The following is a 26,878-nucleotide window of genomic DNA, read 5'->3' on the forward strand; positions in this document are numbered from 1 at the left end:
AATGAAATTCATACAGTGCTGATGTCACTGCCATATCAGTAGCCTGAATCCTTCTGGCCTCTAATGACGGCGTCTTTTATTTACCCACAATCCGTCACTTTGCCTTATTCACCAACAGCACAACCCGATGACCGTCCGTAGTTGTTGAAAACTGAAGGATCCAGTCTACCACATCAGGGTGAAAATTGTATAGCTTATCGCAAACCAGCCAAATTTGTATATGTTTGAATAGCTATAGAATACCCGTGAATATAGTGTCAGAAACTCTCACACATCTTGGGATAACCTTGTCATTAATGTGAGACAGAAAGCAACGCCATTTTGGGGATATATTTGAACATTGCGAGGGAAAACATTGCGGTAAAAGTAAGTTAATCATGAAAATCGTTTAATTCTAATAATATCAACCAGTAACGGACACTTAGCCAAGACTATGTGAGAAGTTTGGGGTATGTAAAGCATTTTCTTGTTATAAAAACAAGGAAAAAGCAGTCCAAAATTAAACAACTCGATATTTTAAAAAGTACATTTTGAGAAGGCCTACGCTGGTTCTTTTAATTCTAGTTCAAAATCTGTTCATCACCTGCAGTCCGATTTGGTATCTACGGTTTCATAAAAGTATTGGGAACTCTTTTGGATGGTATTTTGATTTAAAAAAACGATACTGTTAAAAATATCGGTATTTATGCCAGCGACATTTCTATTATGTAAAATGCATTGAAAATTGTCGGCTAAAAAGTGCATACATTAAAATCGCGAACAGTAATAGCAACAACAACTATCTACATTCCAAGCGGAAACGCTTTTCAAAAACATACCACCTTTTTCGGGCAATCGCTGAAACCGAAATATGAAATTCTAGGCCATCTGTAAAAAAGTGCGTGAGCAGAAATGACCATGAACTTGGGTCACCGAAATAAGTGTTTATATTGGTGTCAGGCCTTTCATAGTGATACAACAATTAGCCCCCAATAATGGCTTTCATTTGAACCGTTATTTGTTAAACTGCGATTTTTACTTTTTGAGAAATCAATGAATGTATCAAAAAACTTTTCGAAAGTCGATTTAAAATGGCCTAACCCGTTAAATCAACAGAAAGAGTAGTTATCTCTTGATTTATAAATATTTTGTTGGATAACATTGTTACTTAGGAAAATACAAAATCTTGAAAAGACACAAGCGTTTAAATTAATTTTTAAGATGTTAATATTATTTGAATTGCAAATTTCCCAGTGGTGTGATTTTATCTTTACCATACTTAATGGATGGTTCGATCAACACTCTCATCCCCTGTTTTCCGCCCGTCAAAATAGAGATTTTTATAGTAATGTTAAAGTTTTTCATATTGACTCTGTGAAATATTAGAGCCGAAGAAGGTTTTATTTTGATTTTTTTTCTTCTTTTGTTATAATCATTATAAATTTTGCGGATGCTGTTATTAATGTTGCTAAGTTGTTATCCCAAATTATTTCAAATTTTTTTACATAATAGCTAGGCATACGCATTATCAGATTATTATCAATATTTTGTTTATATATATTTTCAGCTCCTAAATTATGTGGGTGGGCCACGTGGTAAATAAGTACAATGTTGTACTGATGCTACAACTGTTGTGCATTCTGCCTGGTAAGTAGATCTACACCGTACACACCCCGTACATCCCTCTGACCCCACATACAATGTACACCCCATAGACCCCACACACCACACATGTCATCAGCAACACAAATTAAGAAATCGGGAAAATGTCCACTTTTAGGGTAAAACTTCGGATGCCCCTAATATCAAGTTTACCATATTCTTCAATTAGGGAGGGGGGTAGGGTGTCCTCATTGTTTTGATCTTTGGTGGGACTATCCTAGAGGTGCTTTGCACCTGTTAGTCCTTGCCTTTCACTGGTGCAAAATTTTATCTATACTTCCTTTTTTTGTATGTACTTTTGAATATTCATGTGCAATATATTTTGATGATATATTATAATTATTGTATTTACCAGTGATAAAGTGTAATAAATAAAAAATAAATTATTTTCCAATGGAAAAATCTTGTTGGAGCGAAGTGTTGACAGAAGCCTTATTTATGGGATGGGGATATTTATGGGATGGGGATAAGAATATTTTGTTGCGGTTTGTTCAGACATTTGCGCACGAATCACAGGAAAAATGTCCCGTTGCAGACTATTTTAGCCCTAATGCTGGTTTCATAATTTCATGCCCTTGCCGCTGAGCGGCATGACGCATGAGCAGTGCAGCTAAACGGACACAATAAAGGCTTATGATTGGCTGATACGTCATGCAGCTTGCCGCAGCGGCAAGTGGCGTGCAAGTACAAGCTGTATCAAAATGATTGGTACCCATCAGTGTTCATTGATATAAATAGATGTGCCTGAAACGTCAAAATTCAACATAAGATCCAAATAATTTGTAGATTAATTGTAATATACATTCTGGATATTTCAAGAGTACCCAATGTTGTATTTGGAAGAGGTAGGCTTTTCAATAAACATCAAAATTGATGGGTATCAATCATTTTGATAGACCCTGTATGATAGGGTCATAAATGAAAGGAATGTTTTTAAATTACCAGGCAAAATATTAGCATGCAAATTATAAGATATGATTAATGGAAAAAGTCTATAGGTGTACTCTATGCTTAAAGTACATTGTTGTGGATGTGCGAATATTTAGCTCGTTGCCAGTTTTTTCCGAAAATAATAAAAGCTAAAATACCGTTGGTAATAACAACCGCTGTACTGAAATTAATAAAATCCTATTGTTTGGAACTCCTCATTAGAAGTATATAAAGCCATTATGATAATTGGATCAAATGAAGCATAACTTATATTCGCATGTATCTGTTTGTCGTAATTCATATTTTATTCAAACATTCTGTGCTCAAAGCTTATTACCATTAACGCTAGAATTATTAAATTTTAGGTAGACATCAAATTTAATTATTCTGTAAGAGCATACAAAACACACGGGGCCTCAACAAGTTTGACCGAGCAAGTAAGGTGGTAGGCCAACTTTGTGTCTCTAAAATGGAGCGCAAAGTCGTTTGAACCATGCGTGGCCAGCACCTTTTCAGAGGGTGGGCAAAGGGTGGGGGGGGGGGAAAGGCAACTTTCAAGGGGGAAAACTTGGGCTAAAATAGGCGGCTAGCATCCGGCGGGGGGTAAAGGGGTTTACCCTGGCTACGCCACTGGTTTGAACGTTTCACCGTGGAAAATCTGAGGGTCGGTAAGACAAGAATTATTATTATGGTACGTATTAAAAGGTTGTCAAGACATATTAAAATAGTGATAGGGAAATTTAAAATCTACACTACCTCTGTGGACGATTTTAGGGGAGTATGACTTCAAAATGGAATTAGCACATTAACTTCTATTTTAAACCCACCCTTATTTGAGCGTTTCATTTTTACCGGAGGGTCGGTAGGTAGACAAGGGACTGGCGTGTCCCCTCTCTGTCTCGCTTCCACCCCCAATGTTTATTGGATTGCTGTTGGAAATGTTTATCAATACTCGCTCGACATCATTGAAGGATAAATTCAGCCGTATGCTTAAAATACAGCTCGTTGTCAGGGCATTTTTTCCAAAATAACAAAATCGAATAGACCATTAGCAGTAACAACGCTGCAATGAATAAATGCCTATTGTTTGGAATTCATCGTCCGTAGCAATATTAAAAGAATATCAAACTAATTTAGAAATAGTATCAAATGAAGCATTACGCATATTCCTATGTATTTTATGTATATGCGTGTCGTAATTAATGTTTTATTTAAATATTCAATATTGGAAATTTAATATTAAATTGCCGCTAAGCTTGCTTTGCCGGGACAAGTCTATTGAAATTTAGAGCCTTCATAAATGGTCTACAAACGAACAACAAAATAATGAAAAAAAAGCAACAAAAAAGAAGCTATTATTCTAAACTGATTAATAATCGTTGCAGGTTATGCAAGGTATATATATACATCAACGATTTCAACCAAAATGAACATTTTTCTACTAATTTTAAGACAAAATGTTAATATTTATTTCATTTTTACATGAGCTCGGGCTGATAATAACTATTTAATCAATAGTTTAGATTTTGAATCAATCCAGAAAAGTCTGAATGCATGGTCAGCATAAAATACTGCACGCTCGTGATATGAAAGTTAAAATCATATTTGAAAGCAAAAACCTCACTTCAAAATTTCTGTTACGAAAAACTCGTGAAAAACAATTGAAAACGAACATAAAGAACAATTGGAAGCACAATGGGTTTTCCCATGCTTGCCGAATACAAGGTCGTCCAGTACAAATGTTGCTCTTCATGCTACCACTGTTTTGCTAATATTATGGCCAAATATTTTCATATGTTGAGGACCCGAGAGTTTTGTTTAGTAATTTATATTCATATTTAGCCTAAAAGTTAATGAAAATTATATGCTTGTACGATTTTTGGTGAATAATCAGAATTTCCTAGGGCGCACTTACATTATGACGTCATCGCGCCACAATATCGGTACTTATTTTGATATCAATGAGTAGAGGATACCCATAGTTATACTTTTATACCAAATAGAACAGTATTATGAGCTTGGTATTGAGATCAATGGGTGTAATTGCCACACATACGTCTGTAAAACAATGGTTAACGTATGAGCGCAAATTAAGATGTAAAATAGGAATTGATATTGCTTGCTCCACTCCCTCTTCGGCGCCCGGCCTAAAAATCCTTGCCCCCCCCTTTGCAGATGTGAAGTTTTTGGGAACCCGATTTGCAAACCTAATTAATGGTGTAGATATGTAATCCGTGGTGCGTAGCGAGCAAAAAAATCTGTATTTGAACGTTTCTGTAGCGTTTTGCGAAGTCTTTCAGACCCTTTCAGAGCGTTTTATTCAAAAGGTGCACCATATCGTAGGGAAATACCAGTTGCCCCCACCTCTTGATCTGTCAAAACAAACTTGCTTGCCCCACCTTTTGGCTCGCATAAAAAGTCTTGCTCCTCGAATTTTGGCACACAAATATCGGGCACTGTTTAAAAAATTTACTTTGCGTAATATGGTTGCACATTTTCTAGTCGTTTTACAAATTTGCATTATATTTATGGTTCATTTGTAGAAAGCATAATTCATGTCCGAGCCCGATACGTTTGTGAAGTTGGTCAAGAAGAGAAGGGCGGCAAACGTTGGCGATGGGTTTTGTCACACAAAGATCAGTGCCGATGTACCAAGATAAGGTTTGGAGGTTCGAATGTAAACACACCTGAACGGTCGTTTAATCCGGTGTACGTTGACAAACCTTTGATTGGTGACAACGTGGAGAAGATTATGGAGCATTATGGATTAGATTGCACTGGTAAGCTTAGGTTATATCCCGGTTTATAGATGAGATGATCGTAATATTTATCAATACAGAATATGATCTTGTCTAACAATATCCGATAACATATAACCGATAACAGAGAATGACAAATTGCTCAATACCTCTTCAGCTAAATGCCCATTCAGTGATTTGCTCATCCGAGCGATCGCAAAAACATCAAAATTCAGATTTTGGTACCTTTGTCATTATCGTACATGTGCTAACTGCTAACATAGCCTGCTAATGGTTCAGTCGAGAGCCGGCCGTGTAATTAAGACAAACTGTAATTTATATGCTGACAGTATATAAATTAGCTACATGTATTTGTCAATACTGCTGTTTTCTTCGTTTTTGCCATATTTTTCATTTCAAAAATACCAAATGACAATTTGAATGACATATCCTTCACTTTTAAGCAATTTATAAACAGTTTTATTTTTTCAACACTTGCGCTGCGATTCACTGGCACTGAATGGGACTTTAATAATTTGGCGCGAGATTCTCAAGCACGGTCCTCTTCAAAACATGATTCACTCGCATATTACCGGGCTGCTCTGGATACTGACTTTAACTTAATATCTTCAACACATGTCTATGGCGCCGCATCTCGCTCCATCTATATTGGAAAGCTATTCATTATTTTGTTAACAGTTTGTCTCCTTGGTCTCTGGCTTTGACTCTCTTTCTCATTTTCCAAAGTCAGAATATTCAGTACATATCACCATAATCACCCATTTTAAAATGAAATGCGATAAGCTAACTTGAAAGTGAATGAAACTATATTTATTGTTTGAAGATCCCGAAATTGCTTCATGTCCTGAAGATCTAGAAATGGAGACAGACCCAGGTAAAGCCACTGCGATGGTTGTATACCAAACGCCTACCGCTACTGATAACTCCGGTAAGGTCAGTGTAATGTGCCACCCGCCACCTGGATCCGAGGTTATTATTGGTCAAACAAGTGTCACGTGCGTAGCACTAGACAGCAGCGAAAATAGAGCAACGTGTCACTTTCAAGTTGAAATCCATGGTAAGTCCAAATAATGTAATGCAATGTGTAACACACCTCACACCCACCCCACCCATACATACACACACATGCTCATTAGTGTTTATTGAAATATGCCTGAAACCAATATATACCTGAGAATTTAAAGGAGGATTTCGTGATCCGAGCATCCCCTTTTTATGACATTTTTCAGTAGCTTATTCCCAAAATTTTAGTTGATTCCAATTTTGCGTTTGCGAGTTATGCATGATTATGTGTATCGCACTGTTCCATAGGCCAGTGTTGTAATTTCGTTCTGACAAAAATTAAAATTTGACGATATTTTTGCTAAACGAATTAATCTGCAAGAAATTTTTGCTTTTCAGTGGTATAAAAATCTCAACTTTGTTTTGAAAATAGTGGGGATGAGACTGTGGATCACGAAATGCCCTTTAAAGTAGAGTTTGCGAAGGTTTGGTTTTCAGATAGAAATCTATTAGCTGCTTTGAAAAATGACTATAAACTCTTTTAGCTTACTTTGGTGTACCCACCGAGTTTCTGGGAGTATGATAGCCAGTAGTGTCTCTCCCTGTGGATAATATAGGTACACGGCTGTAATATTATGACTGGCAGTAACATGAACCCTTTAAGGTTAGAAGCTTAAGCTTAAAAGCTCTATGTAAATTTATGTAATCTTTTCTTTGTAATCGATGTAAAGTTTCTTCCTTTTAACGAACATTAATACGTAAACAATCTCTATTGGCCGTTTTCGTCGAAGTAGTCTGTGGTAAGCCCAATGGTCTAAAGCAGCCCTGCATTTAGCGAACTTCGAGAAACCAGCCCAAAATGATTCCAAACATTTGTCAATAAATACTGATAACTTCTGAGTCAGTCCGTATTTTAACCACTGTGAGGAGGAGGAGGAGGAATTAACACCAAGCAATAATTTTTCTCTTTTGTCAGACAAGGAATCACCGGAGTTTGATTCTTGTCCTTCAAACCCGATGGAAAGCAACTCAGAGCAGCCCACGGCCATGATAAACCCCATGGCTCATGATAATTCTGGTGATGTTCCTGCAATTATGTGTAATTTCGTAACAGGAACAGACTTAACTATGAGAGACCTTACAGTTGAATGTGTAGCAATTGATAATAGCGGGAACAAGAAGGAATGTCTATTCCAAGTTAAAGTAACGGGTAAGATTTTAGTTTTAATCTAAAAATGTTAACGATCTTCAATCAATGGAGGAGGAATTGCTCAACATTTCAGCGGGAACATCGTCCGGTGTGTTGAATTATGTTCATTAGGAAGTCACTTCATGATGCAGTCCCTAAATATTTACTTTTTCGAGGCAAAAACAAACAAACAAACAAACCTCCCCAAAACCCCCAAAAAACAAAAAACAAACACCCCAAACAACAACAACAACAACAACAACAACAACAACAATTGTCTAGTTATTAAGCTTTGTATTGCTTAAATCAATCTATTTTGCCGTTTTATAGACCTGATGGTGCAAACCACGGGACACGCAAGCTTAATGTGCATGATAGTTTCCTATAATTCCTATAGGGAAATATGTCTATAGTACTCGGTGCATCGGAAACCCGAAATACCTACGAAGCACAGCTTTGTCAACGTAAAAATAAGACCTAGAAATCGAAACCGAGCCCCTTCTTTGTGAACATATACCGTATTCTTTAAAATCTAACTATCCAAATTAAGGTTTTTTACTTAACTAGATTTTTACAAATTTTTATCAGGAACTAACAGATGATATCACCACTTTCTCAAAGTGTCGTTTTTACCAGAATAATGCCCCCTTGAGGGCTAGCTTTGTAAACCAGTATAGCAAGAAAGTTCCAAACATTAAAGGTTAGCATCTGTGAAATGAATTTTACCCATGGCAATTATGTTTTCTAGAAGCGCTAGCGATTGCTGCATGTCCTCCTGACCAAGAAAGAGATACAGACCCAGGCGAAAACACCACCATTTTTGTATACCAGACCCCTACTCCTACAGACCCCTCTGGTGAGGTCAGCGTAGTCTGCTACCCGCCACCCGGATCACAGTTTGCTATGGGACAAACTGCAGTAATGTGTGTAGTACGGGACAGCAGTGGGAATAACATGATATGCGACTTTCAAATAGCTATCAAAGGTAAGACTGGATTGTTTAATGTGTGATGTGCACTAGTATTTTAAAAATAAAAGGGGAGTTAAAATGCGATTAGGGGAAAGAAATTGTCGTTATTTAAAACATAACCAGATTGAGCTATTTAACTTTTAAAACTGTTTCTTACACTCTAAGATAGCAAGAACCACTCACAATAAACGTTAGAAAATGTAAATGTAATACATTTGTAGAATTCACGGGCGCACCCTGCGTACCACGCGGAGTGCTTTCGGATGCTTTCGGATAATTTTTCTTGCGGGTTGTATTTCAAATATTCGGGGCTCGTGCATTAAACGCATCAACATCTCTTAGTACGCGTGTATATCATTTTGTACAATTTCACTCCCAAAAAGTGATACGCATTTTATTAACATAATTATGACTATGAATGTCATATTCAGTAGAAACTCTGCAGTAGAAATTATTCTATTCAATAATACCCCACACTCATCCAATGCTCTCCCCGACTTGAAACTTTAACAAACATGGTGCCATTTGCGTCACATAAAGATGTCAAAACATGTTTGTAATGCATTTTAACCTATATAGTGTAAATGGCAGCCATTTTGAATATTTCAAGGTCAAGTGATAAGACATTGACTAAAATTATTAAGTTTGTGTATTTCTTAAGTTTGTGTATTACATTTGGATACATTTTATGCGAAAATTCAGGCATTTGCTCCTCATAGAGATGCCAAATAATGTTTTTATAATGATTTTTTGTACACTTCGTGATTTTGGGCGCCATCTTGCAATTAAGGAAAAAGTCGAGGTGACCTCATGGCTTATTTTGGTTCTATTAATCCAAGTAACATATGTGCCATGTTTGGTTCTGGTAGGAAAAAGCAGTAGTTTTTTCCTGGGGTGGACCTGCCTATAAAGATACTAAACCTAAATTCCCAAATGAAGCAGTCAATAGATGGAGAATTTTGTTCAGGGTATTTTGATGCTTCATTCAGCACGAAGCGACTTTACTTTCCCAACGTATACAAATAGTTGGAATGAAAAAAGAGTGCATTTCAAAGTGACAATGTTTTAAATAGAATTTTCTCTTAAACACGCTAATGTACTAGCTCAGCGAGTTAGTGTTGAGCTGTCACGCTGTAATGAGCCCGATACAAAAGCCGTTGGGAATTGGCCTGAAGAAAGATATATCACAAATGGTCACTTTAGAAATGCTCTCTTTTTTTCAATCAAATTGGTATGACTTGAGGGAATAATGGCGCATCGTGCCGAATAAGGTGCAGAACTTTAATTTTAAATGATCCATCGTTTGAGTATTTTATTTGATAATATAGGTTTAGTTTCTTTAAGATATATTTCATTTGTCTTAAGTGTGCGGATACGTTTTTGTATATACCCTCCAATACCTTCACATATACAACTCAAAACACTAACAAAAATTTTCGCTTCGCGCATTTGTCCCGGGTAAAGCCGGTCAGCGAAACGAGCTTGCAAATTTTTAAAACTACCTGGTACGACACCTGTAAACATTGAGTGTAAACAGTGTGCATTATTGGCACTACCTATACAGACGTAGTCCAGTCTTAGTTCAAGGCCCGGTCTCAGTTAATGTGACGTGATAATAGACATTATTCCAGAAAAGAGCAAAATATTTAATGGATTATGCAGAAAAAATAAAGTGTAATCATTTCAATTTTCTATTTTGACAGACAATGAACCACCTCGATTTAACTTTTGCCCACTAAATCCGATGGAAATAAGCACCGATCCTGGGCAACCCACTGCCATGTTTGAATGGTCAAACCCCATGGCTCGTGATAATTCTGGCAAAGTTCCCACCATTTCGTGTGATTACGCGTCTGGAACCAGCTTTGACATTGGAGAGACGACGGTACATTGTGAAGCAGTTGATAACAGCGGGAACAGCAAGGAGTGTCAATTCAAAGTCCATGTTCTGGGTACGTTTATTTTTAACGAATTTGTATATAATTTACTTGATTATGTGTTTTAATGATATTTAAAAAAAGAAAGAAACCATATCCTATTTATATACAAATTTATTTATATTTCGATCACTCAAACTGCAGACGGCATTGCAATATAGATAAAGAATCTAACAAGACGTATGCGGTCGTTAACCGTTAGATGATAACATACAAAGAGGAAAATGCGTTTGAAATGTATGCAAGGTGAATGTTTTTCATCTTTGGAGTGCGTCTTCGTATTATATTTTATTCAAAATCTGGTAAATATTTATAGGTCAACAATTTGACGGTAGTCTTGTTTTAAATATACGTAGTTCTTTTTTGAAACTTGATTCTTTGGACCACATTTTACCGTATTTATAGCCAGTTGTCTCAGCAACGAATCAATGATAAACCTTCAATCTATGACTTAGTCCAGTTTCGGTCTTGAACTATGGACATTTGTCTGTCGTTCTTTAAATTGGACGGGTACCCGTCACTGATTTCCGTCACGGACCAAACTGATAGTATTAGGGCAAATTCAGGAGTAAGCCTTATTCATCTGAAAGGATGGTTCTGGAAATGTGAATGTTAAGAACTCGCAAACCATGAATTATAATCATATTTTATTATTTTTAGATGGAGAGGCACCAGTGTTTGCTTCGTGTCCTGAAGACAAAGAAATACCGACAGATCCAGGCAAAGCCACCACCATGGTTGTATACCAGACTCCTACTGCTACGGATAATTCTGGCGAGGCGATCAATGTAGTGTGTAATTTGACATCTGGACAAGCATTTCCTATTGGGAAAATATGTATCACGTGTGCAGCACAAGATGCAAGTGAGAATAGCGTGACATGTGACTTTGAAGTCAACATCAAAGGCAAGCATAACCAATTTGATATTACATTCACATAATATTTTACAGATAAACGTACATCAAAAAGCAGACACCTATTAATTTATTTAATTAATTTTCCACACCCAACACAACCCCACCAAACCCAATCACCTCAATATCAACACACCTGTAAGATGTATTTCTCATATTCAACGATGACTAAGATGAACCTGCCAGGAGAAAACAAAACAGTGGCTGTAAAATGTTTGATGATAAGTCAAGAGTTATTTCCTTCCGAATGATACCAAGTGCTCCAATCTTTACTTAACCTCAAAGGTGTCAGTCGTGAAGGCTTTGGGAAGACCCAATAGTCTGTAACTGTTCCACAGATTGTGGGACTTCTATCTTAAACTATTTGGTGTAGCAAATACGTTTAGGACACCACAAGCAAGTCAACACCAATTTTATCCAAAGTCATAGTAGCTCTTCTCCCTCCAAACATGAAAGCAAAAACCCTATCCAGCGTCATGTCCAGATTGTTGTCCGAACAGTGGCTATAATTAAGTTTGATGACAAGTCGAGCGGTATCTCCTTCCGAATGATACCAAGTGCTCTAAGAGGCAGAGTTAATAATATCACTTATATTTAATTTTTCTGTTGATATCCAGACATGGAAGCACCAAAGATTATATGTCCTACAGGTCAAGATACGGTGACAGACCCAAATAAACCCACTGCAATAATTACATACCCGACTCCTACAGGCACGGACAACTCAGGTGTGGTGAACGTGGTGTGTGATCCACCATCTGGATTCGAATTTCCAATTGGTCTAAGAAGTGTAACGTGTGAAGCACGAGACAGTAGTGGGAATAGCGTGACGTGCGACTTTCAACACTACATCAAAGGCAAGTCCAATTAGTAATAAATACATGCCTCGTACTTTTAGAGAATAAACGATAGAATTTTTATTTTGCCTATCCTCTACCGTGTGATAGACGACAGGCAGGTCCAATACGATAAAAATATTGGACCTGCCTGCCGTCTATCATTGGTAGAGGATAGGCAAAATAAAAATTCCTATCGTTTATTCTCATTCTTAATCAGTTAAATATTATTTTAATAACTGTAAACAATTTTTTTAAAGAAAAACTAAGTTACCGTCATAAAAACTCCCCTCATTATAAAATAAACGAAACTTGTTTACAACTTCACATATTATGTTGCGAGTACTGCTAGAGCGTCGCGTATTCCGCACTAGTCTACGCATTACAGCGCAATACATACGCGCACCTCTACAAGCGTGTAAGGCATTATCAAGACGCGTGATGACGTGGGGTCGTCTACGGCCTGATAAACGGCACCCGAAATATTGCGATTGTCCAATCAAAAATGTGTCTACGAACTAGACCACTCCCACTGACTAAGAATGCAATATCAACATTCAATGATTACACCGTGCTATCCAACTGCATTTGGATTTGCTTATGGACATAACACGGTGTCGTGTATACACAGTGATAATATCGGGTGTGTGACATGTAAAAACCAAGTCGATATCAAAGGCAAGTCTAATGAATTCATACGCACAGTTTACAAACACACCCCACACACGCACCCCACATCCCAACGAACCCTCTCGTGCAAAATACTTTTTAGTACACACCCTCTACATTATTAGATTCATGCGATAGCCGTGCCCAGTTCCTCGAGTCTTTGTTTTCACGAAACACCAAAACAACTGAGTTCTATGATATCCTTCGCTGGGTACAAAATATTTCTAAAATCATGCTTAATATTATTTACCGTCCCAAGTGTAATATTTTAACAACTCATTAAATAAAAAAGTGACATCACTCCTACAGTCAATCATAAACAAACATTCTTGCTGTATGTCACGCGGTATTTCATAGCCAAAATTATTGGAAAATAATATTGATATCCAGATTTTTTGAACACTGCTATAACCCTAGCTGCGAATCACGTTCGCACTACTTTTTCAGATTCTCTTGACTTTTGCTGGTATGTGGCAGGATTTACCCTTTGTTGGTCCTTGGGCACGGCAACATGATTGCCACACCCCACCCCCACAACTGTAACCCAAGTTTTTTCCAAGTCCCCAGAATTCCTTTCCCGGGAAAAGCGCACGGAAATTTTGATAAAATTTGCTATTTCAATGCTAAAATGCAAAGGGGGATTTTCAAATCGTCTCACTGTGGCTGCTTTCTTTACGTTGTCAACGGTCTTTGGTGGTATGGCACTGTCACCGAAACAGAAACAGTTTGCAGGGGTGCAAGTTGTTGGGGTAGGTTAATTATATCACAATCTTATGTTTCTGCTTATATCCAGACAAACAAGCGCCGGCATTTGCTTCTTGTGTTTCATATCAAGTAGTGACAGACCCAGGCAAAGCCACTGCCTTGGTTGTATACCAAACTACTGCTACGGATAACTCTGATGAAGTGAGCGTAGTGTGCGATCCACTATCTGGATCAGAAATATCAATTGGTCATAAAGATGTCACGTGTGTAGCACAAGATAATAGTGCGAATAGTGTGACGTGCAACTTTCAACTCGAAATCAAAGGCAAGTTCACGGAGGACAAAATCGAGGGCTTAAAACTAGAACCAACCATGTCTAAAAATGGCTTCTGGCATTCATTTTTATCACAGCTGAAAAATCAGTAATCTAACATAAACAATAATCTTCCAGAGATTTGTTTCCAGTACTGTTTCAAAGTTGATGTCAGGGTATCATACTTATTTATTCATAGGGTGGGGGCAAAAAGTAGCTGAAATGAGACACAACCAGTTCTGGCATAAAATTATAGTAAGAATAACTAGAGTGACAGATTTAATATAACAGGTATATCAGTTAGTTAGCTGCCAATTACTATTTTTCTGTTTTACAAACACAAGTGTTGCATTAAATTTTTTCAGTGGTTTTGTTTTCTTTCACTTCAGTTTCGTCAAAACAACATTTAAACGTGAACTGATTGATTAGCTTTGTTTAAGCTTGTTTTGAATCTACACACATAGAAAAATCCGATTTTATTTTGAAGTCGATATCTTTGTTTTGGTTATCGTATTTAACACCGAATGCATCGGTATTCACTACTCCAATATTAGACCTACCTAATCGGTTTAGCACGATAAAGGAGAGTAGAAATATAAATTCACATTCTCTTATTGCACCATATATACCACCGGCGAACTCGGAAAATATTTTGGCTTAACTTGTGTATAAAGATATATAATTATGATTAATGTTGAAATAACCCACATTTGAAACAACCAGGCAATTTATAAGATTCATAATTATAATGTTGTGTTTGGGAGGTAACGATGAACTTATGCTTTTCTTTTGTGTTAGACAATGAACCACCTGAATTTGAATTTTGCCCAGCAATCCCAGTCCAAAAAAAGACAGATATGAGTAAATCCACTGCCATGATTGACTGGGACAACCCCATGGCTCATGATAATTCTGGCGAAGTTCCTACCGTTACGTGCGATCATATGTCGGGTTCAGACTTTGTTATCGGAGTGACGACGGTTGAGTGTGTAGCAGCTGATGGCAGCGGAAATGAGAAGCAGTGTCATTTTGAAGTTCACATAAGTGGTATGTATGTTTGTAATGAATTAGACTAGGAGAGCCAAACATGTAGATTTATATTACTATATACTTACGTAATCTTCACCGGGATGCGTGCTTTGGTACCATCTGTAATCCTCATTTTAACATGTAGAAAAACTTCCAAGCATTCATGTATTGTAACGCGATATAAGAAAATACACTTGGTTCAGGCCATTTTTTGTTTCAGTTAATTGTAAAATGTATTTTCCCATGTTACTATGTGCCACAATTTAACATAGCACAGGATCAGAAAACTCGGCTTCATTTTGTAATTTTGGTCTTCTATTTGTCGAAGTTCAACGAATTTGCGTGAGATCTCCTTTCTCTGAATTCTCAGAAGCTTTTACCATCATGAATGATGACTTATTTAGAATGAAGCGTCCAATCTTTTCTGTAATGTATTGAGGAAAACTGCAATAAAGTCCGCAAAGTAAAAGCCGCAATATTGTCCGGAGAAGTGCCCAGAAGTGTGGTTCAGTGATACATAGAAATCTACAATGCTGGTGCCCGAGTTGATAAGCCTGAATATAATACCCACTTGATATGAATAAATTATGTGAAAATAAATAAAGGAATGGGCAAACAATGTGTACTTAAAAGTGTAAGTAGTATGGAAATTGTCTCACTACCTCTTTCACGTGGGCGGATATTCCAAGGTTATACCAAATTTAGATTTGTGAGAATTCCAATATTTTAGGCTGGCCTGTAAAATTAAACATTCGGCTGAATGTCTTGTATTAATTAAAACACATTTCAGGTGCAGGCTCGCTGTGTTTTAATCTCCAAAGTTTATTTTGAGAATTGCATATTGAGAAATCTCTAACCATCAGAGTTTGATGGAATAATAATAATATTGTATTATTGTTTAGATGTAGAAGCACCGGTGATTTACCAATGTCCGACAGACATTGTAATGGAGACAGATCCAGGTGAAGCCACCGCTTTGGTTGTATATCGGACTCCTACTGCTACAGATAACTCTGGTGAGGTGATAACTGTAGTGTGCAGTCCGTTATCTGACTCGGCATTTCCTATTGGACGCAAAAGGGTCACGTGTACAGCACGAGACAGCAGCGATAACAGCAATGCATGCACTTTTAGAGTCCAGATTAAAGGTTAGTCCCAATTAATTCATACAATAATTTATTATTCGTCAGGTCAGTGCACTAATTATAGTCATATGCGGGGTGGGGGGGGTGGGGGGTAGTTTTGGTGAATATTAAAAAGCAAATAATTATTTTAAGCTATTTTGAAAACCTAAAATGCATTTATTCTTAATTAAGAAATAAAATGTCGCATATGCAGTCCAATTTTTATGGTACATGTAAGTCAAAGAAAGACGACCTTCTTACAAATCCAACCAGGCTCTACATGTTAGTGCAAGAAAGTTGTATATACACTAGAGTTCAGCACGATTTTGGGGTACCTTTTCTGCGATTTTAGTATTGAGTAGGTTTTCAGTGAAGAGCAATCCGCCCAATTCTCGCTATTCGCAATAAGGGCGCCGCCAGCGGTTTGCGATGTAATCGTGATGTATCATGGGAAAAGGTCGACATCCAAGTCCGCGCAATACGAATATTACCATGCTATTACATAGGAACACGTGACAATATTTTTTAGTTTGTCAAAATAAAGGTGTTACACGCGAATCGATTATGAATGGCCAAGTGGACCAAAAAACGTGTAAGATTATACGTGTAACCTTACACGTGTAAGATGGCATCTTACACGTGTAAGATTGCATCTTATGCGTGTAAGATCGTATCTTATACGTCTTAGAATCTAGCGGGTTGCTTAAATTGACGAATCATATATAAAGAATCTATATTTTAACCCCAAACAACCAATCATCTTACACGTATTCATCTTTGACCAATGAAATCTCGCCATAGCATTTCTTACACGCGTAAGAATTGCCTATTAGGGATGGACGGTATTCCAGTTTGACGACTACATACGACGAGCGTCGAATAATCTCAGCCACGATATCGATATGTACCACGGTAGATTTCGCAAACGTGATCATTTAAAGTTACTTTAACCTCTTGAAATTAATTGATATTGAGTACAAATTGACTCCAGATAACTGAGAAAAAAATAACCAGAAAGTGAGATAAATCGGCTGTGACCATAACGGTCCAACAATCGGAATAATTCCTGACAGAGTTTCGGCATACAATACAGGACATTTCAGCACTCATACAAATTTAGAAAATGCCTTATTTACGATGTTGGTGACGAGCTCTATACTTATCCTTGGTACGCCGCTAATAATATCGCGTATCGTCCATCACTAAATTTAAAATCTTACACGTATAAGAAGTCGTGGGTGTTACAAATCTAAAAACGTCTTTACATATTATTGGTCGAAGATTGCAACGCGTAAGCTGATTGGTTGTTTGTGATTTCTTACTCTGTGATTCGTCAACTTAAGAATCCCGCTTCATTCTTACACGTGTAAGATGCAATCTTACACGTATAAGATGCATTCTTACGCGTATAAGATGCAACCTTACACGTGTAACCTTACACGTTTGTCTTACACGTTTTTTGGACCACTTGGCCATTCATAATCGATACTCAATAATACTTAATAATGTGATTTGAAATATGCACAATTAATTTTTTCTCTATCGATTTGCGTGTAATACCGTTATATTGACAAACTAAAAAATATTGTCACGTGTTCCTATCTAATAGCATGGTAATATTCGTATTGCGCGGACTTGGATGTCGACCTTTTCCCATGATACATCACGATTTTCCCATGATACATCACGATTACATCGCAAACCGCTGGCGGCGCCCTTATTGCGAATAGCGAGAATGGCGAATTTCGGCAAAAGTGCCTCCAATTTGGGCAAATTTGAATGCTATGTGGCTGCTTTTTGTGCAAAATTGGTATACTGATGGGTTGCAAAAACAGCAAAAAGTAGGCATAGAGAAATTCAGCATCCAAAACTCTGCGTGGCACATCCCCGTACAAAACATTTCGAAGACCCCCCATAACCACCTTTTGGCCAAAAACTAAGTGGGTGAAAAAATATTACTAGTAATCAAATCTAAACTTAAATGAAAACCTTGTAAAATTAAAAATACAGTGTTTTATGTTCAAGCCGGTTTTATTGGTTAGAACAAGAAAATCGTATAATTTGCGGGGTAACACACATACGACATATTCACATGTAGCGTTTGAGGTTTAACACACGTGTACATATTTTATGTTTATGTTGGCTCTACATACACTTTCCCATCCTTGAGGCAAAACAATTTGTTGTGGCATGTCATATTGATCATATTATCACATATTGACTTTTAAAAACTTCATTCTTTCTCCAATATGCATGTCTAAGTATGAAAAGGTAATATTCAATAATTATTTTTCTGCTTAATATAGACGAAGAAAAGCCTGTGATGGTTCCATGTCCTGAAAATCCAGACCTGCAATACGAGACTCCTGATGCTACGGACAACTCTGGTGAGGTGGGCGTAGTGTGTTTTCCGCTTGAAATCGAATCGTATATTCCTAATGGAATAACAAAGGTCGCATGTGTAGCACGAGATGGAAGTGGGAATAGCATAACATGCAACTTTGAAGTTAACTTCGCAGGTAAATGTAACAAATTGATGGAAAAGGTAAAAATATATCTTATTTGCGTACTGGCACGATGCACGACACATCCATAGAAACACACCGATATATCGCTCTAAAACAAACGTTAACACTTTTTAAACACTTAAACGCGTCGTTTATACGAATATGTTAAAATTCACATTTTTACCCTTGTGACCCCCAAATGACACGTTTATGTTACCGATATAAACATGTTAGTGTGTTTATATCGGCAACTTAAACGTGTTGTTGATAACACTTAATAATCGCTTCAACGGGTTGTAATGTTTATCAATAATCTTAATCCCATTATTATTTTGATAATGTACCTCTGTCGTACTTTGTCCGATTTTAACTAAATCTTGTCACAATAATCACCAATATGACCTAACACATGCTACGTAATAATGATCGGGTTAAAGGTCATTTTTTAACATATCCATATAAACACGTTTACCCAGCTAACACACTACGTTTTCACGACATTCGCGGACGTTGGACTTAGGTTGTCATTTACGTTGTTAATACGTAAATCTGTGAACTCGTATTCGTGTAGTGACAACGTTATTTTCGACGTTGATTTTTGGACGTTGATATAACATCATTATGACATTGTAATGACGTTGTTTCGACGTGGATGCAATGTTTGACCAGACCTGGTGACAACGTTTGAATAATACGTTCAGAAAACGTTACACAAATACGTATCTGAAAAATAGTTTAGATATTGACACCACGGAATGTATATTCTTCCATTCCAAGGAGTTTGTTGTCCAGCAAAAATTTTCTTATCGTGTCATTTGACGATCGCCTTTAGGCGTGAAACTCAAAGTAAAGACTTCTATTCCTGAAGTTCTAAACTTTAAATTTTTATACGCTCTCCCTTTGTGGGATTGAGCATCATTGTTGCCGGATGTTAATACAATGGCTTTTAAGACAGTAAAATCACGTTGTGTCGACGTATAAAGCACGTGGTTAAAACGTGGTTTAAAAGTCATGAACTGACCCAGATACAACGTCATCTACGGACGTCGTTAGTACGCACATTTATGACGTTGTTTCGACGTATAAAGTACGTTATTACAACGCCGTGTAAATGTCATGGTCTGACCCCCGATACAACGTAATCTACGGACGTCGTAATTACGTTAATTTGTGAACTCGTATTCGTGTTGTGATTTTCGGACGTTGATATAACGTCATAGTGACGTTGTTTCGACTTTCACAACTTGACGTCGAAACAACGTCATAATGACGTTACATTAACGTTCGGGAATAACGTTTTCACGACACGAATACGAGTTCACAGATTTACGTACTTACAACGTCCATATATTACGTTTGTACGACTTTATATAACTTTTAGACAACGTTGTAACAACGTAAAATTGTTAGCTAGGTAAGTGTTTAAAAAGGTGTTAACGTTTGTTTTTATAGTGTACATCCGACGAATCACACATTTACAGGTACACCTCCATTTTTGTGGTACCAGAAATGTTTTTCCAGACTTGGGCGTTTGGAGGACAAAGCGATTGTTTTGAAAGGGGGTGGTGCAAAATGTTGTTTGTAAATTCATTTTGATAGCGAATCAGCGGAAATTTTGCCCCTTTGTCACGTGGCCAAAATAACAGAATTGGTCCACCCAATCTAAGGTTTGACCTAGACAAAATTGCAACACAAGGTATTTCTGTTGTAACTATCTCAAAAAAACCCTCCTGAACAACATATCAAAAAGGTAGGAAAAGGGAAGTGGTGGAAAACATGCTAATTTGCATAAATCCAAAATGGCCGCTTTTGCCCATATTTTGGGCATGATATAGCATATAGACACATGTTTTTCATACAGCTTTCAATCATTTTCATCATTATATCATGTTTTGCATGGCTATACTCACTAGATATGTTTTGCAATTACATTGGTAATATTAAAAGTGACAAATGGTGGTATGAGATAGATACAGCAAAATACCTTGTGTTGTAATTTTGTCTAGGTGAAGCCATTATTTTGCTTACATTGGGTGGACTAAATTTAGTTGTTTGTTTTGATAGGGAAACTGGGGGTGGGGATTAGAGAGAGGAAATATGCCTCCATGCCTCCACGGCGCCGCCACTGTTACTCGCGCACCATCGCACCCAGCAGTCCTGTTTACGCATGACCGTAAACAATTGGCATCTAGTTTCCAACAGACGACCACTATCTACCGTTTGGGCAGTCAAGTTAGCTTAATCGATAAGGCGTTCGATTATGGCGCGAGAGGCTGCGGGTTCGAACCCTGGTGGTGCCTAGTACGCTCTCGTGGTAAAATTGAGTTAGCTTGAAATTCCCCTTGACAAGGAACTTACTGTTAATTGTCTCGTCGTAACCCGTACGAAACTCGGGGAACTGATCCTGGTTGCGAAGGTTATTTGTGAAATGTCTAGGGTGTGCGCTCTTGTAGCAGCGAATTCCCTGATTTGTTAAATGGTTTATGGAATGATGTGGGGCCGTAGTGGTCAGCGACAACCTGTAAAGTGTGCAGAGGCTTCTGGATCACCGTCTAGGCGTTGTGACTGTGCGTAGCGCATTATAAATCACTGCGTTTTTTTTACTATGATTGTACGTGGTAGAAAAACAGTCGAAGCCAAAATTCAAAGTCAAATAAGTAAAGATCATTGAATTTTAATGAAATTCGAAACCGTTGAGGAAATTTATAAGGACATTTGAAGTTCATAGTGGTCATTAAATGCCAGGACAGTGAGGGTTTCAAAAATGTGCGTGGTAGAGGAGAGACGATTTCTTTCACTGCTGGAACATTTTCGGCTCATATCACTCCAAAACCACAGGGATAGTAAACAAAGTTAAACAAAAATACAACTGACGTTTCGAGCAGATAAACTGCCCTTCCTCAGGGACAAAATAGAAAGATCAATAATCAAAACCTCTGGGTGCATTTCCTCAGTGGCCCCGGCACTTCCTCACCTTTCCCACGCAACTGACAAAGAACATAGTTATGGGAAAGTATCACTCCAGAGTATCACTTGCCGTATTCTTAGCGAAATATAGCTTTGCTTGTCGCCAACCACTGCAAAAAAATGTTGGTTGACCAATCATATTTTTTGTACACACTCAAAACAAATACTATTTCTTAATTATTAATTCACAGATTCGTATTGTTCAACTGGATGGGATATCATTGGATATCCTAATATTAATTCCGGCAACTTGGTTATGATAGCGGTTCATAAAGATATTCCCTGTAACGGTTTCGTCACTGAGTGGAGATTTTACACCAAAGAGAGCAGACCTCTAAAAGGTATTATAATTTATTTTGAATAAATGTTTATTGATTCATCTTAGGTTGCTCCATTCAATTTTGTGTTCAGAGAGTTGGGACCGTTAAATAAACTCATCCAAAAAGGAGAGGCCTCGACTTGATTGACTAGTCATAAGTTAATTAAAAGCAGTAGAATTAAAAGGATACGTTTTAAAGGATATTAGCCATACAAAATGCAACCGGAGAAAGACCGCAGTCAGCATGATCAATCAATCAATCAATCAATCAATCAATCAATCAATCAATCAATCAATCAATCAATCAAATTTATTTCCATCAAAAATGAAACATACAAATAACAAACATGATAAAAAACGATGGAGGAGACACAACTAGAAGCAAAAGCATGTAAAATGTTGTGCCCCCTGAAACACTTAAAAGAAGGGCCTAAATACGATCATTTACTGGTGAACAAAATGACCGACACTGGTACACCACGTAATTCTTTGAATTTGCAATTTGCGAATCGCATCAAACTTCATTCAGTCATTATTTCTCAATTACTCTTATTGGTTTTGACATAATTTAATCGTGTTTAGAGTTATGACCAACTGACTTATTTTTTTGAAATTTATATTGTTTTTTTTTTTAAATAAGGGGCTTAATTGTAGGTTTACTGTAAATAAGGTCCACCGTTCAAAGAAGAATCATGCAATGACTGTGCTTTTTAAACTACATTAAATTATATGACAAATAACATAAATTGAAGTAATTAGGACCTACATACTCGTAGGCTAGTTGCAAAATATATAGATCGTAAAGGTCGTGCAATTGTCGTGATACGGTTTATAACTGAGTTATAACTCTGCTGAAGACGTTTAAAATAAATACAGACATGAATTATGGCCTTCAAACGTTAACACATGGCTGTGAAATTCAAAAGTGCTTGCAACCGTTTAAAAATCATACAAAAATATTCCTCTAGTGACATATCCTTCATTGATTATTGGCAAAAATCTAATTGTTTGTTTATTCAAATAAAGAATAGTTTGGCATAGTTAGGATATTTTATCAAATTATGAAACATCACAAAACAGACCATAATGTGTATGTTTAGAATAAGAGACCGTTTTTATGCAATCAGGACATTTTTTTTTGCCGATTTCGACCTCTTCAGAGCAGAAATTTCACCTCTGATCTTTTTGCTTATATCTCCCAATCCGGGGGGCACTCCATATATTGATACGCGTCATGTGCCTGTCAATAGACCACATTTTTGAGGCAAATTCTACCCAAAGTGACTCCCTTTTTTCATCAGCTTACATCCAATTACCCCCCTTTTTTTAATAGAAATTTACACCAATCTATAAATTGTGCGCGCTTTGTGTGCATTTCGAATAAATTATGACAACTTTAGCTTCGATATTGCAAATTGTCGCAAATTATTGGACATTTTGACACCCAATTTTTAGTGGTCCTACACTGAATGATCTCCATTTTCTTAGAGCCCACACTGACTGATCTCCTTTTTGTTGAAAAAAAATTCCTATACCGATACGCCCCTAGTGTCTGGCTTCGGTATGTCACTTTCATATGCGAGTGCCCAACCGCTTTGTCCAAAATGATACACATATACTTTTTGAAACTTTTGAGGAAAATTAAGTGTGCTTTTAACCACGATTTAAGACATTTTGAACGGGACGCCTGTATGAACTAATGAATGCCATAATTCATGTCTGGGCAGACTACAACTTTTGTTACCAGACGTTTCCTATTATTTGATCTCAGTTTAATATGGTATTAAATCCATTCTGAACCTGTAATCACAAAATACGCAGGATCTTTCGTGTTACATGGCTATGAAAATATTCCTCGGAAAATTATTAGGTAAACAAATCCAGAATGTCACTCACATGTTCAGCTTTTGCAATCTTGTAACTTGGTTCACTGCTTCTCCCGCGGAAACTAGCTTCATTCCCAGCGTGCGATGGTGCAAGTAGTGAATCATATAGGTAACCTGGAGTGTAACTACCGATGTCCATGGTTTCTTTCTCCTAATTCCATATGGCCTTCCTGACAGGTGAGATAGGGAGAGCGTTTGGAACACGGCCAAAAGAATACCAGAAGGACGCCAAGAAAGTTGAAACTAAATAGTACACCCGCGCAATACGGAAAGAATCTATCACAGAATCAATAAATCAGCAATTACAGACCACGCAGCCGCAGAAAATCATGTCATAGACTGGACAAGGAAGCTAACGAGTTCAAAAGAAGAGTCAGGGATGCCACGTGGATTAGCAGGAGGCCAACACCATGAAGCGGGACGTCCACAGTCACACTCTAGATCACGTATGATTTACTGCTTGCACCATTGCACGCTGGGAATAATCCTACAGCCGGTTTCCGCGAGAGAAACAATGAAACAAGTCACTTTTGAGAAAGCCATCTTCTTAGATGGCGAAAACTAAATATGTGAGTAACTTTCTGGCTCTGTTTACCTAATAATTTTCCGATACCCAAACAAATCCTACAGATGAAACTGTTCAGTGAAAATATGTTTTGTTTATAGTCATAATGTGGAGGCATGAGTCCGGTGACTCTTTTCAAGTTGTTGGCATCAATACTATCGACATCAATCCTGATCAGATAAACAAGCCCATAATTTACGTGGTCCCTGAGAGTGAACGTATAGAAGTACAAGCAGGAGATATGATTGGATGGGCCTCTGATCATGGCGTTCTGGCTTATGATTATCAAAGCGATACGCTTATCCAATGGAGTTCTTCTTTAGATACTTCTTCTTTGACCGTTAATGACCACTACGAAATAAATGGAGGTAGTGGAACATTTGATTATGCTATCCGTGCTACTGTGAATCCATTTCAAGGTTAGAATAAATTTACATTTTAAAATAAATAAGTAAAATATGATTGGAATGACACACAAACAGTCCTATAGGCCTGCATTACTGTCAGGCTATAACCCTTTTTTTTATTATCAGGAGGCAGTTTTCCGCAGTGCCCATTTCACACCTTAGTTACGCCCCTCGGTACTGAATTCGAAAAATAATTGCTCATTGGAATAAAACCATTTGAAGCGAAAACACGTCATCGGCGAGCACTGAATCAAATTATACGAATTTGACACATGTGGATGTCTATTACCAGCTTTGACATGTTCCCAAAATTAAAAGTGACCCTAGGCGGATAAGGGTCAATCAAAGATCAACACATGACAAATTTCAAACGTGTTTTTTGTTCCAGTATTTAATATATATGTGTTTTATGTATTAAAATTTCTGCACATTTGCCGCGCAATGGCTGTTTTTTTTTCTCACGCAATTCGCTATCTGGTTTGGAATAAACTAGCTAGACACTGCGCTTTCATCTCATGAAAGACATATCTTTGATTAAAAAAGCACATTGGGAGGATCGTAAAAATCATCAAAATTCAGGTTTTGGCACCTTTTTTAGTGTCATAGATGTGCTAACATAGTGGTTAAGCTAAAAGCCGTGTATTAAAAACAAAAGAAGACAATTTAGCCGAATCTGTAATTTCTCTACTTAAGTTGAGAAATTAGATGCATGTATATATTTGAATGGGGCTTCAACTTTGTTAATAGGGGTGTATTCTTCTTTTTTTTCATATTTTTCAAAAAATACCCAGTGACAATTTACTTATCAAGATAACTTATCTTTCCTTTTAGGCAATTGATAAAAAAAATATTTTTTTTAATACTTACGCTGGGATGGGCCTTTAAGATGGACGTAAACTCCAAATGAATCCAATAGAGACGCGGTCGTAATACCAATTACATATCTGGGTCCTCGAAGGATTACTGAAAGTCCGTTTAGAAATATTGAATGGCCCTTGGGGTGGAATGTTATAAACTTACAATACAAAAACAAGTGCGTGGACTTCTGGTTGTCCAATGAATATACGCTCTTTCTTTGCATACAGTAGGTTTATGTAAATTTTGACCCTAGTTGGCTATTCAAACATTCTGAGTACGTGCCATTTTTAGCTTCTCCCATTCTCAAAACTGGCACATTACTAATACATTTCAATTTTGATGAACACTTATTATTGTTTAAGTTAAGGAAATATCACCTCAAACCCCAACAAATGTGATAATAACAGAACAATGTTGCCCAAATTCAGACATTTTACCCCTCAAAAAGCTTACTATGAACACCGTAGTGTAAACTTATAGAAAGCACATTTTCTATCAAAAATGTTTGACAGCATTTCCCTACATACCCCAATCCATATTTACTACAAAATATTATTGCGGGATAAAAGGAAAAATAAAAAAAATATTACTTTCAGAAAAATATATTGCATGCAAAAGCATATTGCATACAATGCTCGCCCAAAAACAATTGCACGAAAAAAATGGTCTAAAAGACGGCAATATTCAAAATTGAGCATGATATTGAACGTTTACATACATTTGTTAAAGCTTGTGATGAGACTTCTATTGCATATTTCAATACAAAAATGGTTTGCGTCATAACCATGTTCTTGCAAATCAGCGGTTAAATTAGCGTATTTTGTTTGTAATCATGGGTTTTGTGGATGTTTTGCTCGAAAAGGAATGCTGAGCTCAATAATGATGATGATGATAATGATAATATTCCATACTTAATGCTAAGTCTGTTAAGGGTTTTTACATTATTGAAAGGTTGACTACACAAACTGGGGATTAGGCCAGCCTGGAGGACAGACCAGTGAACATGATTGTGTCATGGCTTTACAGCAATCTAGCGGTCTTTGGCATGACGTCGCTTGCGATTATACTGACCAATTCGGAAACGTGGCATACGTCTGCAAGAAGAATGCCGCGTAAAATCTCACCACTTAATACTTGATGCCCGTCCGGATGTTGTAGAGTTTACACAAGTAAATCAGGAACCAGGCAGCATAATAATAATAATAATAATAATAATAATAATAATAATAATAATAATAATAATAATAATAATAATAATAGTAATAATAATAATAGTAAAAAACATACATCTCATTTACAATTGATACGTACATATGTGTTGTAGAATCTATAGTGTAATTAATTTAGAAT

At 37.0% G+C, this 26,878-nt stretch overlaps 1 protein-coding gene across 1 annotated transcript; it reads left to right on the forward strand.

The window, feature by feature from the left end:
• Positions 1 to 1,556: 1,556 nt before the first annotated feature.
• LOC140139704 (hyalin-like) lies at positions 1,557 to 26,666 on the forward strand. Its single transcript, XM_072161406.1, has 15 exons — positions 1,557 to 1,626; positions 5,115 to 5,351; positions 6,154 to 6,387; positions 7,309 to 7,542; positions 8,270 to 8,506; positions 10,195 to 10,443; positions 11,089 to 11,334; positions 11,961 to 12,200; positions 13,642 to 13,878; positions 14,665 to 14,913; positions 15,798 to 16,043; positions 18,326 to 18,538; positions 21,685 to 21,834; positions 24,365 to 24,682; positions 26,480 to 26,666. The coding sequence occupies exons 1-15, from the start codon at positions 1,557 to 1,559 to the stop codon at positions 26,482 to 26,484; spliced, it is 3,165 nt and encodes a 1,054-aa protein (XP_072017507.1). The 3' UTR covers positions 26,485 to 26,666.
• The last annotated feature ends 212 nt before the right edge of the window (positions 26,667 to 26,878 follow it).

This window comes from Amphiura filiformis, chromosome 18, assembly GCF_039555335.1.
Source record: "Amphiura filiformis chromosome 18, Afil_fr2py, whole genome shotgun sequence".
NCBI lineage: Eukaryota > Metazoa > Echinodermata > Ophiuroidea > Amphilepidida > Amphiuridae > Amphiura > Amphiura filiformis.

Bases quoted from the DNA above. Each gene is read 5' to 3' on its own strand.
- LOC140139704 (XM_072161406.1), top strand. From the start codon at position 1,557: ATGTGGGTGGGCCACGTGGTAAATAAGTACAATGTTGTACTGATGCTA. The intron at 6,388-7,308 runs GTAAGTCCAAAT...CTCTTTTGTCAG, and splicing joins CTTTCAAGTTGAAATCCATG to ACAAGGAATCACCGGAGTTT. The intron at 7,543-8,269 runs GTAAGATTTTAG...TATGTTTTCTAG, and splicing joins ATTCCAAGTTAAAGTAACGG to AAGCGCTAGCGATTGCTGCA.